The sequence below is a fragment of the Rhineura floridana genome, chromosome 11 (genome assembly GCF_030035675.1).
Source record: "Rhineura floridana isolate rRhiFlo1 chromosome 11, rRhiFlo1.hap2, whole genome shotgun sequence".
In the NCBI taxonomy this organism is placed as follows: domain Eukaryota; kingdom Metazoa; phylum Chordata; class Lepidosauria; order Squamata; family Rhineuridae; genus Rhineura; species Rhineura floridana.
Genome location: NC_084490.1, coordinates 40,089,207 through 40,106,323, shown reverse-complemented (window position 1 = coordinate 40,106,323; position 17,117 = coordinate 40,089,207). Strand labels below are relative to the sequence as shown.

At 44.4% G+C, this 17,117-nt stretch overlaps 2 protein-coding genes across 2 annotated transcripts in view; one reads left to right on the top strand and one right to left on the bottom strand.

Moving 5' to 3' along the window:
• SCAF1 (SR-related CTD associated factor 1) overlaps positions 1–5,499 on the bottom strand; it is a 32,109-nt gene extending 26,610 nt beyond the window's left edge. The window contains exon 1 of the mRNA XM_061589911.1: positions 5,417–5,499. The gene's annotated coding sequence lies outside the window, so the exon portion shown is untranslated. The remainder of the gene's footprint in view (positions 1–5,416) is intronic.
• RRAS (RAS related) lies at positions 5,371–16,701 on the top strand. The gene is made up of 6 exons (XM_061589913.1): positions 5,371–5,849; positions 7,669–7,756; positions 10,339–10,441; positions 11,279–11,387; positions 13,364–13,482; positions 14,708–16,701. Exons 1-6 carry the CDS (start codon positions 5,748–5,750, stop codon positions 14,793–14,795), a joined length of 609 nt encoding a protein of 202 aa, XP_061445897.1. The 5' UTR covers positions 5,371–5,747; the 3' UTR covers positions 14,796–16,701.
• The last annotated feature ends 416 nt before the right edge of the window (positions 16,702–17,117 follow it).

The window sequence follows — 17,117 nt, the reverse complement described above, 5'->3', positions numbered from 1 at the left end:
CCACTGGCTGGTTTTGGGCTGCTCTTTTAATTTGTTGTTATGTGCCTCCAAGTCAAATACAACTTATGGCAACCCTATGAATCAGCGACCTCCAATAGCATCTGTTATAAACCACCCTGTTCAGATCTTGTAAGTTCAGGTCTGTGGCTTCCTTTATGGAATAAATCCATCTCTTGTTTGGCCTTCCTCTTCTTCTACTCCCTTCTGTTTTTCCCAGCATTATTATCCTTTCTAGTGAATCATGTCTTCCCATTATATGTCCAAAGTATGATAACCTCAGTTTCATCATTTTAGCTTCTAGTGATAGTTTTCGTTTAATTTGTACTAACACCCAATTATTTGTTTTTTTCGTGGTCCATCGTATCTGCAAAGCTCTCCTCCAACACCACATTTCAAATGAGTTGATTTTTCTCTTATCCCCTTTTTTCACTGTCCAACTGTCACATCCATACATAGAGATCAGGAATACCATGGTCTGAACGATGCTGACTTTAGTGTTCAGTGGTACATCTTTGCATTTGAGGACCTTTTCTATTTCTCTCATAGCTGCCCTCCCCAGTCCTAGCCTTCTTCAGATTTCTTAACTGTTGTCTCCATTTTGGTTAACGACTGTGCCAAGGCATTGATAATCCTTGACAAGTTCAATATCCTCATTGTCAACTTTAAAGTTACATAAATTTTCTGTTGTAATTACTTTAGTCTTCGTGATGTCCAGCTGTAGTCCTGCTTTTGTGCTTTCCTCTTTAACTTTCAACAGCATTCGTTTCAAATCATTACTGGTTTCTGCTAGTAGTATGGTATCGTCTGCATATCTTAAATTATTGATATTTCTCCCTCCAATTTTCACACCTCCTTCATCTTGGTCCAATCCCACTTTCTGTATGATATGTTCTGCATATAGATTAAACAAACAGTGATAAAATACACCCGTCTCACACCCTTTCCAACTGGGAACCAATCAGTTTCTCCATATTCTGTCCTTACAATAGCTTCTTGTCCAGAGTATAGGTTGAGCATCAGGACAAACAGATGCTGTGGCACCCCCATTTCTTTTAAAGCATTCCATCCTTTTAATTTATTTTTAATTTAAAATTTAATTTAATTTTAATTTAATTTTTAAATTAAAAATCATTTTTTAATTTAAAAAAATAAACCTTTAAAATATTATTGGTGTTATTTTCAGCATTTATACACTGCTTTTCAAATATGCAACCTTCCAAAGCAGTTTACAAAATTCTGTCACCTTTGCAGTAACTAAAGAAAGCATCATACATTTAAAGTACATCCAACACACATTTCCCTCAAGAATCATAGGAACTGTAATTTGTTAAGGTTCCTGGGAATCTGTAGCTCTGTGTGAGGAAAACCACAGTTCCTGGGATTCTTTGGCAGAAGTCATTTAAATGTGCATTGGATGTGCTTTAAGTGCATGCTGTGGATGTGCATAGAAATACAATAGATCATTTTAAATGCCAGATAAACTCACCAATTGAACTAAACATCCTTAATTGTTTTTAATACTGATTTTGAATTCCTAATGAAAGGTGGGCAATAATAATAATAATAATAAATCTCATTTTAAAAAAATCTTTTAATTATTCTGTTTAATCGATTTAGCTCAGCAGTAGTAAGTAGGATATGGGAGCACATCTGCAGCTCAGGGAAGGCAGATGCAACCTTGCCCAGTTCTACAGGGACCAGTAAGCGAAAGGACTGCCTATGTGTGGAGAGTCTGATCGGGGGGAAAGTACCCTGCCTGCAGCACTAGAGATTTGTAGCTATTTTAATATTTTTGGTACAGCAGTTTTATGTAACAGGGAAAGGATAAAGTGAGGGAGGGATGAATGGGTATCTCTCTATTTGGGGGGGGGCATGGTCTCAGGAAATGGATATCCTCTGTTGAAGAGCAAGTGTGTAGGTGGTGGGATTAGATACTGCTTTTATCTAACAGCCTTGCTTCCAGAACTATCAAATTCTCCATGCCTCCAAAAGACTTTCTGCCCATTGAGAACACTTGACCTTGGTGTGGGGACATATACAAACACAGGGTTTGAGATAACACCATCTCTCAGCCTGACCTACCTCATAGGGTTGTTGTGGGAATAAAATGGAAGGGAAAGGAATGAACTGTGTATGCTGCCTTGAGCTCCCTGGGGGAAAGGTAGGCTTTAAATTAAATAAATAAATAAAAATCGGAAAGTCTGTCTTAGCCCATTTATTAGTCTTGACTGGCCAAAGCAGGGAGTGTGCCCCAACACATCAAGAGAGCAACCCTCTGGAAGCTGGACTTGTGCCCATTGCTAGGCAGCAAAATCCAGTCAGGAGATGTCATATTCTTTGCTGGCTAGGATTTATTGATGCTTTATTGGTAATGCAGTAATCAGACTAGAACTGAGGAGCCATGGGTTCAAAAATTCTCACTTCCTGAATGGCCTTGCGACAGTCACTGTGTCTCAGCCTAAGCTACCTCACAAACGCTGTGGCATAATTTTTTTTTGGGGGGGTGGGGGATACACCCTGCCCTGAGCTGCTTGGTAGAAGTATGGTATAAAAACTTGAAAGAAAGAAATAGTCCAGGAAGGACAGGGTACTAAGTGAGAGGCGCCGGTGTTTGTATTGCCCCAGGTGAGAAGTGGAGTGAAAATGAGTGGTTTTTCATTTTTTCTGCTGTTATTGCAGCAAACCTATTTTTATGTACATGATTATTGATCAGTTGAATGAGTGTTTTACTGAAGTGGATAGAGTGATGTGGTAGGTGTAAGGAGAATGTGATTGTTAAGTGACTGGATATGTGGGGTTGTGCATTTAGATTAATTTAGTGTGGCATTAATGTGCATGTGAATGATTTTGGTGATTCTATTATTATTTGTGGTTTTGTTATGTTTATGGGATGATATATACTTAATTATGTTTTATTTTGATGTTGTATCATTTTGATTTTCCATATATGATTTGTTCTTGTGGATCATATTTATTTTACTCACGTACACTTTTGAGATATTTATTGTTGCTTTATTATGTTACATAGAATGTGAAATTAATAGTAGTAGTAGTAGTCTTGTTTAGTTTTGAATGTGAAATTGTTATTTATGTATAAAAATGATAAACTGCTTCACAGCCTGAATCATCAAAGTGGGGCACAAGATAAAAATGAGATAAAATTAAAACAACAACAACAAAGTAATAAAAACAATAGCATCATTTCTAAAAACTCTGAAAACAAGAAAATTATTTCTGGAAACTCTTAAAAAACCCAATAAACCCATTTCTACAGATGTACAATTAATATTCCAGAAAAGACTGGGTCTCACTTCATAGAAAACCCTACTTAAAACAATCTTCAGTAGGTGTCTAAATATAATGATGCTAGGCCCCTGCCTAAATCTTATTTAGATATGTAAACAACATAAGAGATTTCTGTTGAAATATGAACTGGCATATAAATAAATAAATAAATTTGATCATTCAGCTTTGCTAATCCCCCCCATGTACCCTGCATGCATATTTTTCCATCCGACTGCCATGTTTTCATCCTTCTCTTTTTGGACAAGGTGAACATGCCGATGTCCTCCACTTCTCAGGCATACTTAAGTACCATCAGTATTCTGCTTTCATCTTGCACTTGGTACTTAGTTAATGATCTCCACTTAAAGCAGGGGTGAGCAGCATTTTGCCTATCAAGGCATCCATGGAAGGAATGCATGCTGGTGGAGGTTGGGGCCAGAGCCCATGCTGGTGGTAGACTGGGCCTGGGTAATCTATGGGGGGGGGAATGCAAGCAGGGCTATCTCCTTTTCTTCCTTTCTGCCACCCATTTCTCTATCTCCCGCCTCCTCATCCAGCAGGCTGAAGGGAGGCAGATCGCTCTTGCTAGAAGTCTGGAATGACAGCTTGCAAGGGTCTTTTAAAATTAGGCAGAGGGTCACATGAAATTCAGCCAAAAGCCACATAGAGTCCTAGGGCTGCAGGTTGCCAACCCTGACCTGAAGATTGCTAAGCATAATTGCACTCTGTTGTGTCTGCTATAACCCCCCCCCCGCGCCCCAAGTCTTTGGACTGCTTATCATGAGATGTTGGCGACTTGTCTATAGGACCTAGTGGACACTGAAAAAGTTCCTCTAGGCCTTACAACATCCTGAACTCTTGACCTTTGCTTCTGTAAACCAGCCTTTGCTAACCTGGTGCCCTCCCAGTGTTTTGGACTACAATTTCCAGGCAATGGGAGTTGTAGTCCAAAACATCAGGACACCAGGATGGCAAAAGCTAATGTAAACCATATATGCTCCATTTATATCTTGACTTGCCACTGTTCTGTTACTTGTATTTCTGATTTTTCAATAATAAATAGCCACTTAACAGTTGCTTTAAAAAAAAATAGTTCTGGGCCCCCTATTGACATCTTGAAAAGCAACTCAGTTTTGCATCTCTCCCTCATTTTTTCTCCTCCTTCTTCAGATATAAAACATTTCTGTGCTGGCCTCTGTACCAGGCCAAGCTCACTTGATCCTACTGTTTGTTTCTGAGATGAACGCAGCTATTTTCACATCTGCAGAATGCGAGCCCAGCTTGTGTGCTAAAACAACAAGACGCCAGGAGAGCGCCAAGTTAAAAAGTCAGCGGCCGGCACATTCCACCGATTGCCCCAACTCTGTACATTGTGCATAGCAAAGGAGGAGTCCACTGCAGGCAGCTGGCGGAGGGAGGGAACAAGCGGTGGGTGCCTCAACTTCCTTCACACAACAGAAGAAAGGAATGTGGTGGTGGTGAGCTCATGGCTCATCGCCCCCTCCACCCTCACCCGCGCGCCAGGAGAAGCGAGCGTTGGGTCCTAGCGTCCTCTGTTAAGTGAAGGAGAAGGGAAAGATTGGCGGGCACCTCGCCAATCCGCGACACTTGCCAAGCCCCCAGAAATCCTGTCTCTGAACTCCCCCCCCCAAAACCATTACAAACGGCTTAAATTGCAACCAAGGCCATGCACAACATTGGAAAGAAAGCCGCATGCCAATAAACCCTGAGAGTGGAATGTACCTCCCATTCGATAGGATCAGGCTTGCACTCGTCTATCCACCACCACCCGCCTTCGACCACGATGGGTCTCACACGACCCCCATATTCCAGAAGACCCTGCTCCAACCCCGAGGCTCTCAGCCGCCCAAGAATCCTGAGCCGCAGGCGCCTCGCAAGGCACACCTATAAAGATGTTAAGAGGCCGCCACGTGGGACGCTCGACAACTAGTTAACAAGTTACTAGACCCTGCTTTTTCGCGGGAGTCCTGCCTGTCCTGGGTGGGTGGATTAAAAACCCGATCTTGTGGGATTTTTTCCGTTTTGGGAAGGGGACTTATACTTCTTGAGGTTGCCGCCCTTAACTGGTCGGCGCCTTGCACCGTTTGGAGCAAAGAGACCTAATACAAGCCTTTAGTCCCGTGCACCGGACGCCCCTCCTCTCTCCGCTGCTAGCGACGAGGCCGACCACCCCGGGGCGGGGGAGGAGTGTGGGGCCAGAAGAGCTTGTTCCGGACGTGGGACCCGCCCCGCAGCGGCTCCCGTTGGCCAAATAGGGAAGCGGAGCGGACGGGAATCGCCGCGCTTCGCTTCTTGTAGCGCTGATTCGTATTAAGAGGGCCCACCCCAAATCTCAGCCATATTTTTGGGGGTGGGAAGGTGGCCGGAGATGGCAGCGGCAGGACTGGAGGGTTTTTGAGTTCTTCGGGCCGAGTCCACCCATCCACCCGCTCCCCACCGTGATGAATCCCAAGGAAGGCGCGGCTCCGCTGGAGAAATACAAGCTGGTGGTGGTCGGCGGAGGCGGCGTGGGCAAGAGCGCCCTGACCATTCAGTTCATCCAGGTATGTGTTAGCCCAGGATGGCGCGGGTGGACGGGGCGAGCAGGGCTGGGTTGGCGGATCAGGACCCAAAAAACAACAACAACTTGACTAGCATGTTTCCATGCTGAAGGTCATGTTCAGGTGACAGGGCGGTGGTCTGTGTGAGGGTGAAAACGAAACTTGCAGCCATCACCCTGTGTTGTTTTGTAATTACAAATAAGTTCTGCTGAGTTGACTGGGACACTTTCCCAAGTGAAGTGTGTGTACCCATAGGATTGCAGCCCGACTTGAGCAACTGTGGCTGCCAGTGCTGTGCACCCTTGCTTAAGAGTAAGCCCACTGGATGTACAGTGGGGCTCTCTGCCGACGAAACGTGAGTAGGATCCCGGCGTCGGATTTCTTTTTCCTCGCGGCTGAGGCGGGGACTTCTAATAAGCTAGGAACAGGGAACCATGTGGCCCTATGGATGTTACTGGACTACAGCTCGCAACATCCCTGACTATTGGCCACGTTGGCTGGGGCTGAGAGCAGTTGGAATCCAACAACATCTGGAGGGCCACAAGTTCCCTATCCTGTCCCCATCCCGTCGTTCTCCCCCCCCCACAAAAAAAATTATACACACCGTTGAGAGGGAAGGTTTTTTCCCCGTTTTACTGGTATAGGAATCGGTGACGTCCTGATGAACGGGGAAGGGACTTCTGCGCAAACCTCTTTTTCTATCACTCCAAATCCATCCTCTGGTGAGGCTGAGATTGTGGTCCTAAACTTTCCCTGTTGGGGGGGACGGGAGATAAGTGGGGTGGGAGAGGTCATCGTTGGCACAAACTGCATGGAAAGGTGGAATTCAAGCAAAGTAGAAAAGGGAGGGAGCAGGCAGTAAGGCATCAGAGATAGCCATCAGCATCGTGCTCTGCTTGTGAGCGTTCTGGAGCCATCTGGCCACTGTTGCAAACAATGACTGGGCTGAATGGCATCTCCAGTTAAAACGGGTAGCCAAGGCTGTGCTTTCCAGATTAGCCCAAGCCCAGCATGGCCAATGGTCAGGAATGATGGGAGTTGTAGTCCAGCAACATCTGGAGGATACCACGTTGGCTACCTTGAGCCACTCGCTGCCTGTTCAAGCTGACGTTACCCAGCTAGGTGGCCTAGGTATCAGGTGGCTTCATAGAATCAAATGACCCTTGGGTCTTTTGCAGCAAGACAAACCTTGCATTATTATTTTATAAATTAAAAAGTGTTTCATAATAATATATTTTTTAAATACCTTCAGGGAAGGGAGAAGCAGCAGCAGCTAAGGTTTGTGTGACATTACAGAGATTCAGCCTTGTAAATAAACCTATAGAAGTTGTTACCATGCCTTTTTTTAACTTTGTATTTTTAGTAGCCTACTAAGAGACTAGTTCCCTGTATTTTCATGATGACCCTGGAGGAGAAGCAGCCTCCCCTGCAGCCAACTTGGGAAAAATCCCAGGATGCTAACTTCTTAGCAGAGTAATTTGAAAAGTTGACTTTTACCAAATCCATCCCTCCGCCAGCTGCTGCATTTATTTCCTTGCGGTCCAGGGAGTAAGGGAAAGCAATCCTTCCTCTGCTAGCCTGTTCACTTGCCTGCATGGAATTCCTTGTTGCCTACGGCGACCAGATGGCTGACCTAGTGTCAAAGGCCTGAGGAAACTCTTGAGCCATAAATCTTGGATTCTTATGGGGAAGACAGGAAGAATACTGGGGGTTGGGTTTCCTGGTTTTTTTTTTCCCTCAAAGGGTAGCAAGGGTATTTAAGGTTAGTTCTTTCTGTCATCCTTAACATCCTTTCTTCCCTCCTTGTCCATTTTTCGTCTAGTCATATTTTGTCTCTGACTATGACCCTACAATTGAGGATTCTTACACCAAAATCTGCAACATTGATGGCACCCCAACCCGGCTGGACAGTGAGTATCACTGGGCTGACATCCTGTTCACCTCTTGTGGAGACTGTGCACGAATGTGTTGAGTAGACAGAAGCTTGTGGGAAAGTTATCCTAGCCTCCGGTGATGTAACCCATTTCTTGGTATCTGTCACATGGTAATGAGGGGATGAATATTGTGTCCTGACCTCAGCTTTTTTATTTATTATCACATTTATATCCCACCTTTCCTCCAAGGAGCTCAAGGTGGCATACAAACCTGATTTTATCCTTGCAACAACCCTGTGAGGTGGGTTAGGCTGAGAGTAACCAGCTCAAGGTCACCCAGTAAGCTTCATGGCTGAGTGAGGATTTGAAACCTGACCTCCCAGATCCCAGTCCGACACTCTAACGGTACCACTACATTGTATTTTCCCCATATGCAGTGTCCTCCTACCACTAGTGTGGGAGCATGCTGTTTGGGCAACAAATGTTTTCAGAAGAAGCAAATTGATGATGGGGAGGGGAAATTGGGGATGGCTGGATCTACCTCAGGAGAGGAGAATCATCCACCAACAATAGGATGCTCTGGAACAATGTGATGTGGAACTTGAGTGCATTATTAAGAGAGTTGAGACGGGGGTGACTTTTCCAAGTGCATTGTTTCAAGAAACTTGCCCCTTCCTGATGACATCATCTAGATGGACAGAAGGTTAATCCATGCTGCTACATTGAGGCTGAAAGGTCTTGGGTGAGGAGGAAGCATAAAAGGAATTTGAGAGCAACATGTTATAAAGGGGAGGAGGTGTGCGTGCAGTAGGGATGAAGGACAATATCGGAAGGACCCAATTGATATGGCCTAGTCTGCAACTGTAGCAGTAGAGTAGACTGTACCACTTTGAACTCTGCATGAAGGTTCCATTTCTAAATGCTCTCCTGTTAAAACAACAATGATAAGGACTCTGTAAGTAAAATGCCCCCCAAAACTTGCATTTTTCTCCCAAAGGTGATGGGATGGGGAGGTTGCTTCTTACTTGCAGGGAACATTTTGTTGTTTTTTAATGTCAGGGAAACACATTAATGTGGGAAGGGATAGCCAAAATGGTGCCCTCCAGATGTTTGCTGGACTACAGCTCCCATCATCCCTGACAATTGGCCATGCTGGGTGAGGGTGATGGGAACTAGAGTCCAGCAACATTTAGAGGGTGCCATGTTGGCTATCCCTGATGTAAAAGAAGGTCTACTTGTAGGCTTAAGTCATACAGTCTCATTCTGTAGCACATGTAGGCCAGGCCTTTGCTGGGGAAGTTACATGGATATTACAAGAAGCTGTAGCTAGATCAACACCTAGCATCTATACAGCTCTTTTAAGTGAACATTGTTACCTCAGTATTCTTATAACAACACTGTAAGGTAGAATAACATTATTGCAGATGAGCTTCAGAGATAAACTGTGGCTTGCCTAAAGCCATCTCATGAGTTTGTAGCTGTGATAAGATTTGAACCAGGGGCCTACAAGTCCATAGTTCGCACTGTTAATGAGACCTGGTGTCAACATGTGGCATCCAGAAACAGGTGTGAGGGCCCCAGCAGGGCCTCCCATTGACATCTGCCCTGACTTCTTTTTAAAACATTTTCTCCTACTGACAGCAGGGCTGTGGAGTCGGAAGCAATTTTGGGTGGAGTTGGAGTCGGTAGAAATGTACCGACTCCGGCTTCAAAATAAATTTTGATTGACAATTTTTTTTAAATATAAATTCAAAATGTCAAAGAAGCTTCCCATGAAGTCAGCTGTAGTTGAGCATTTCACCATAATTCAAGATGGAAAACATTTTGTGTGTCAGTGTATGACACAGGACCCAGATGAAGACAAATGCTGTGATGCCAAGATCAGCGCATATTTAGGCAGCGATAAAAATGCTCCTATGAGAGCTTCCAATTTAAAAAGATATTTACAGCCCTTTCCAGGGCTGTGGAGTTGGAAGCAATTTTGGGTGGAGTCGGAGTCGAAGGTCTGACGTACTGACTCCACAGCCCTGACTGGCAGGAGGCAGCAGCAGGCAGTTGCCATTCTAGTATAACCTCAATGCCCCTGATGTAGCATTGCTCTAATGCATTGTGGGTGTTAAAAATGGCAGCCACCTGGTGCTGTCTGCTGCCTAACAAGACTTACCGGGACTCACCAGAGTCCACCAGAGGACATTTGCATTATAGAAGGAGACCCATCAGAGGGCACTTTGCTGAAGTCCCCCCTCAAAAGCTGGAGCTGCTCCCGCTCTTAGCCACTAAACCATGGATTGGGGAACTGGATCTGTCTGGTTGTTGGTGCTTACAAAGCACTGTGAGCAGGGCTTTGCAGGTGCCACTGATCAACAGCACCTGCAAACCTTCTTTGCCCTAGCTGCATCTTTACCTACATCACAGTTAACATTATATATGATGTCAGGTGCAGGACAGGCAAACGTGGATTGGCCAAAACCTCCCTGCGGTCCAAATGGGGAGGCCTAAGTAGGTCTGCAGTCTGAAGGTTCTCTACCTGTGCACCGAATTATGCCAGCTCCTGTTTTACATCCATCATGTTCAGAATGATTCAGTTCTAAGCTACTTTCCTTCTGTTGCCATTTCAGTTCTGGACACTGCTGGGCAGGAGGAGTTTGGGGCCATGCGAGAGCAGTATATGCGCACAGGGGAAGGTTTTCTCCTCGTCTATGCCATCAATGATCGTGGCAGGTAAGACCCAAGCCATGGTCATGTCAGAAGGCCCTGTTCTCTTAGCCCAATAGTCAAAAGCCAGATCTAAATTGGGGGGTGGGAGTGGCTGGCCACATGTCGTTGGACTCTAGCTCCCATCAGTTCCAGGGAACATTGCCAGCACTGAAGGATAATGGGAGCTGGAGTCCAACACTATCTGGAGGGCAAGAGGTCCTCTGTTCTAAACAGAGATGCTGAGGCCTAGAAACAGCTTTCTGTGAGTTCTGACCTGGGTTTGCATTTTTCTTCTGGTGCTGGGGAAACTGGAAGTGTTCTGAAATAACTTTTCTGAGTTAATATTTAATTTGCAATTTGTTTATAATAGTTGGCACTTTCCTAGGACAGTAAGTTTTGAAAGTGCCAGACACAACAACCCCCACCCCCATGTCTAATTACATTTGCTACTGTGACTTGGATGAAAAAAAATGTTATCGGTATGCTGCACAGGACTCGTATGGAGAAAGGAAATTATAACATGTATGCTTAATCGTTTTTAAAAGATGCAAACATCTAGATTAAAATAAAATAATTTTGTACACATACTGTACTCTGCAGAATATGCTGTATTGTTCATCCTTACAACATTGAAATAGATCATTTTAATTTACATTTTACAGATGGGAAAACAGACTGAGAACAATTTGTTCTTGGGCTGTCATAAACTTTGAGTTAAGAAAGGTTTTGACCCTGGGTTGGCCACATCCATTATTTCCAGTATCCCCTTTTTTTTTTAACCAAGCCATTAACACTGTCTTTCTCAGGGAGCATCTTGTTGAGGGAAAGGTCTCATCTATCTCCTTTCCCTCTCAACTATAGTTTCAACGAGATCCACAAGTTTCACACACAGATACTTCGAGTGAAAGACCGTGATGAGTTTCCCATGATCCTTGTGGGCAATAAGGCTGACCTCGACCTTTATCGGCAGGTGAGCATGCTGTCGTGTTCAATTGTGTATCATGATATTAATCTCCACATTGATGGGACTCTGTGTGGTACATAACAGGAGCCACTAATGTTTTGAATTCATCTCTGCGGTCACAGTTCAGCAAGCCCAAATTAGTGAAAATTAAGATTAGTGTCAAAGGCTTTGCTCTTGGTGCCATCCCTGGAGATCTGGCAAGGCATGAGACAAAATACCTTTTTTGTGGTGGTGCTGTAACTCTGGAATGCTCTCCCAACTTAAATTTATCAGACTGTCTCTTTGTGTTTTACCAGTCATTGGAGAATTTTTAATTTTGATGGGATTTTTCATGTTTAACACTGTTTTATTGTTGCTGGTTTTAATGGATAGCAGGGATGGGGAACCTGTGACCCTCCAAATGTTGTTGGACTACCGCTCCCACCATCCCTTACACTTGGCCATGCTGGCTGGCGCTGATGGGAACTGGTGTCCAAACAACAGCTGGAAGGCCACAGATTCTCCATCTCTGACTTAATGCCTTTTACTGTTGCTACTGCTGAGTTTGTTTTGCTTTGTTGCAAGCGCTGATTGCTGTGATCTTGTTTGAATGTAATGCTAAGCCAAATCATGGCTCATGGTTTAGCTCATGGAGAGAGCTAAACCATAAACTAAGGCAAAATATGGCTCAGTGCTGCATAGTAACAAAACAATCAGAGGTGCAGGAGCCATGACCTCCTCTCTGAAGGTCTGCACGTTTGCTTGTTGATGCTAAGTCATGGTTTGGCTTACCACTGCGTGTGAACTGGGCCATTGTTTCTATTGTGTTTGCATTTTTATTGTGTTTGCATTGATTTATATTACTTGGTTTTACTATTGTGTTATATGATTCCCTGGGTACTTTAAGTAGAAGTGGGGTATAAATAATAGAAGATACTTTTAGTAGAAGAGTGGGATGTAATAATATCCATCTTCGTAGACACTCGGATTCTAAATGAATCAACAGTATAATAGAACGCTGAAACCTGACTTATCCCGAGTTAGATCATTGCTCCATCTAGCACAGTGTTGTCTACCCTGACTGGCAGCAGCTCTCCAGGGTTTCAGACAGGGGTCACTCCCAGCCTTACCTGGAGATGCTGGAGACTGAACCTGGGTTCTCTGCATACAAAGCTGATGCTCTACCATTGAGTTACAGCAGTTCCTCAAGTGGTTTGCATAGAATGCCACAGCTGGTTAGAGTAAGTCCTGAACTGCACAGGAAAATGGAAGTCAACTTGATTAGCCATTTAAGATGGTACCCAGAGAGAAAAGATATTTAGATCTTGGAGATTATACATTCCAATTTATTTATTAGTTATAGTCTGCCTTTCTTGCATGATAGTACTCAAGGCAGTATACTTGACAGTGTGAAGCAGTCACCCATCTAGGCACTGGTCAGATCAAATGTGACGAGGTCCAAGTCTACTCACCTTCAGCAAGGTGGCTGTGTTATGGGCCTTCAAGACCTGGGTTCCTCAACTCCATGTTTCCTTCATAAAGCTAATGTGGTGGCTGTGTAGGACATTCACAGATGACAAGTGCTCTGTCTAGGCCATTTTAAATAGTGTGTAGGGAGAATGTGGTGCGTGTGTGTGCCCCAGTTGGTCTCCAAAACTGGAAGAGAGCATGGCTGAGAGAAAAATTGCACTTGCAGGGAGAAATTGACAGTCAGGTGGCATTATTCATCTCTGCCTCCTGATTCTTCCCCCTACATGCACCTTCCTCCATATTTCCTGCTAGCTCAGCAAATGTGGGGCAGGGACCGCACCTTTCATGAGAGGAGAAAATCTAGTTTGACATTTAAGCATCTCTGTGCTTGTTTTGAGATGTTAACCAAACTGCACAAATACCCAAAACCACCTGCCATTTTCTCTTACGTTTTGGCCTCTCTCCCACCCCAGTTTCACCCTACCCTCATGTAACTGCATCCACAAAGTTTCTTGACATGACTTTCCATCCAGGTACCCAAGGAGGAGGCCCTTAGCTTTGCCCGGGAGAATCGGATCCCATACATGGAAGCTTCTGCCAAAATCCGCCTAAATGTGGATGAATCTTTCTGTGAGCTGGTCAGGGCCATCAGGTAAGAGGGCAGATGACTGCTGTTTGTGTTGAGTCCAAACACTGCTAAATAAAAAAGCCTGAAAAGCCTGAGGAAAGTAGCTTCCTTTGGTAATATCTTCAATATGGAGGCAGTTCCTGACTAGCTATTTGTATTGTATTTTATCATTTGCTCCAGCCTTGTCCAACCTAGTGCTCCAGATGTTTTGGACTACACCTCCCATCAGCCCCAGGGGAAGGCTGATTTTCTGGGGGAGGGGTTGTTTTGCTTTGCTTTGCTCTATGCCTAGGAGTGGACAGATCTCAGGCTTGTGGGATCTGCTTTTACTAGATCCCCAAGATCCACTAATTGGAGCCTGGTGAAAAAGACATCAGTTTAGAATTGAATGAATTCTGAGCTGAGGGATTTCTTGTGAGTCCCAGAGCTAAATGGGACTGACAGTCCTTCCACACAAAAATCTCCTGGTTACCCTATGCTTTCTTCATTTCCTAAGTATAATTCAGCATAGCTGGGCAGGGTGAGAGCAGTTTTGTTGCTGCTGCTGTTAAACAATTGGGAATCAGAAATTCTTGCCAATCTGTTGCAAATCACCCAGAGATCTACCAGTAAATCCAGATATGCCTTCTTCCCATACTTGCCTGAGCATATCTGTAGAAAGGGTGGGTTTGAAATAAATTATTAAGTGGTGCTTCCCTGGTGTAGCCCTCTCCTCCTGCACTACTTTTGACTAGTCAAACCATTTACAACTCACCAGCCATGTATGGCAGCTCTCTAGGGGCTTACTAGACAAAGGTCTGCAAACAGGGTGGGGGCTTTAAAACAGCCAGCAGACCACAACACTAGGCTTAGAGGCCTTGATGGGTCATTAGTTTCCATTTAGATTTCCGCTATAAAACCCTGGAAGCAGGGTTGTTCTAAACAACTCCCATTACCCAGGCCAGCATCTGTAGTCCAAAGCATCTGGAGGGTGGCACCAGGTTGACATGGCCTAGCCTACAAAGTGGCAAGAAGACATGACTTGCTAAGTTAGGCCACCCACTCTGGGGTAGCCAACAGAACTCCCATCATCCTTGACCAATGGCCATGCTGGCTGGGGCACTATCTGAAGGGCACCATGTTGGTTGCCTCTGACCTAGCCCATCATGAGCAAAACTTGTTTTCCAAAGGAAATCTGAGCAGGCTGACTTATTATTTTCTTTCTCCGCTTCCAAGACTAATTTTCCTTTTTTTTAAAAAAAATTTGCAGAAGGTTTCATGAGCTGGAATCTCCCCCTGCCCCAGCTGTCAGCCCTAAGAAGAAAGAAAGCAAAGGCTGTCCCTGTTCCCTATTGTAAACCGCCCTCCCACACCAAGCTACAGAACCCAGAAGGGGAAGAACTGCTCAGGTTCCCTCCAGAGGAGAGGATACCACAGGATTTCTCCCTCGTGCCACCATGCTCCTCAATCCCCCCAACCCCTGCAACAAGGGCTGGCAATGTGTATTCTGCAGTTGTGTCTAAATAGTACAATTTCTCTGTCGTAGGCCGTGCAAACTAGAATGGTGCAGGAAGCAGATAAATCATATACCCCTTCCACCGTCCCCCCTCCTTAAACTACAGGTGGGATACAGGTTATATACATACTGAAGGGAGGTGTTGGGCCTGGGGTGGGGGAGAGAATCCAGGAATACCTGTCCTACTCGGCCACCTTCTCTGCTAGATTCTCCTGGGGAAATTGTATAGAAGGTTCCCGTTCTTGCCTAGGAGGTAGAAGGCAGCATAATTTGAGAAATGTGGGTTCATGGGTTTAAATTTGGAAGAGATGGGCTGGTATAGGATAGTCTGGTGTTATTAGGTGTTAGGGGGTGGACAGGTACAAGAGCAGCTTATACTCTTCATCGCAGCTGAAGCCAGTGAGCTGTTGCACATACACAGATATATATATATACATATTCAAAGGTGTATTGTACAAATGCATTTAAAAGGGTGTTGTAATCTTAATTTTTTTAAAAAATCACAGTACTATTTACATGCACCAATTCTCCTACCAAACAAGGGAGGCAGTAGCAGTGTAGCATTCAATGTTATTCCCCATTTAACTCTTTTCTGTAGGAAAAGGGAGGAATTAAAAGTCAGCACACCCTTTCCATGAAACCAGTAAAGTGGGGATACATAAAAGCAGACAGGTTGGCTGGAAGATAAATCCATCCTTTCATGTTGGGCAGAGGAAGTAGCGAGGAAATAGTAAAAGCAAAAGATTGCCCGCTCCGCACACACACTCTAACATCTTATGTAAAGTGAAGGCTGCTTAAGGTCATAGAGCTAAAAACAGACCTGCCTCCCCAACAGTGTTTTTTTTTAAGTTGCTCTGTCCAAGAACAGAATAATTTGAATTTTACCTATCTGCCAGTCATAGAATCATAAAATAGTAGAGTTGGAAGAGGCCTGTAAGTCCATAGAGTCCAACCCCCTGCTCAATGCAGGAATCCATCCAGTAATTGTTATATAATATTCTGTGGATCAGGGATGGCTTAACATTTTTCATGTCAAGGGCCACATTGACCCGTGGTCAACTCTCTAGGGCCTGTATGTCAAAATGGGTGTGGCCAAATTTTGAATGTTGTTTTTAAAAAGGACAAATTGAGGGAAGTCCTGTGATGTGTGCCAAAAAACTTTTTGCATCATAGCAGGGGACCTGTGGGGATATTCAGGCTTTTTAAAAAAAAATATTTATTTTTTTAAACTGACAATTTGGGTGGAGGGCACAATAATCCTCTTGGCATCACAAAATCAGATGCAGCCTATGGGCTGGCCACGCATTTTAGATCCTTTACCTGCTACCTAAAGAGCAAAATTGTCATATTAAATCCTGCTCAGATGCAAGGCATCTTTTTTCAGCAGTTAGGAAAAGGGATCTGTGTGAATGAGTTTTTTTCTTCTAATTCCCCTTCCATCATGCTGTGGATCATTCCAGCCTATAGACACCAAAGAGTTACCACCTATTCAAAAACAATCTTGTGGCACTTTAAATATGAACAGTTTTATTGTGGCAGAAGCCATCGTGGAACAGAGTCCACATTGTCAGCTGCAAGAAGTAATCTCAGATGGCAACCATATGTAATCTACACACACAAAGGTACAGAAAGGCTTTTTGGGGGGGGGAGTAAACAGTGGGGCCAAAAGGCCATGGAATGCAAGGGTATTAGGTTGTGAATTTCTCAGTAATCCAGAAGTGATTTTAAATAAAAAAGAAATGTTCCTATATCAGTGTCTAATGGCATTTGTGGTGGTGGCACAAAATGGGATGGGTGAGGGAGAACTGGGTAGGCTGTTGTGATATTGAAGGGCTGTCATCTAATGCACACTTACCTGGGAAGCAATTCCCCTTGAACTCGGTGGGGCTTATTGCTGAGTCCACATTTATGAGATTGCACAGTCAGTGTGTCATGTTGGGTATGGTCCATCCACAGTTAAAAGGTTGGGGGGGGGTGCCTTGGGAATAATATCAGGCTGCAGCCTTTAGAGCAAGGATAGCCAATGGTGAGGTGTGATGGCAGCTGCAGGTCAACAACAGAGGGAGCACCTGGAAGGGCATAGGTTCCCTCTCCTTTTAGAGTTACTAATGTAGATGCTCAAGGTGAGATGTATCCACACTGCACCTACACGTGAATGTTAAAA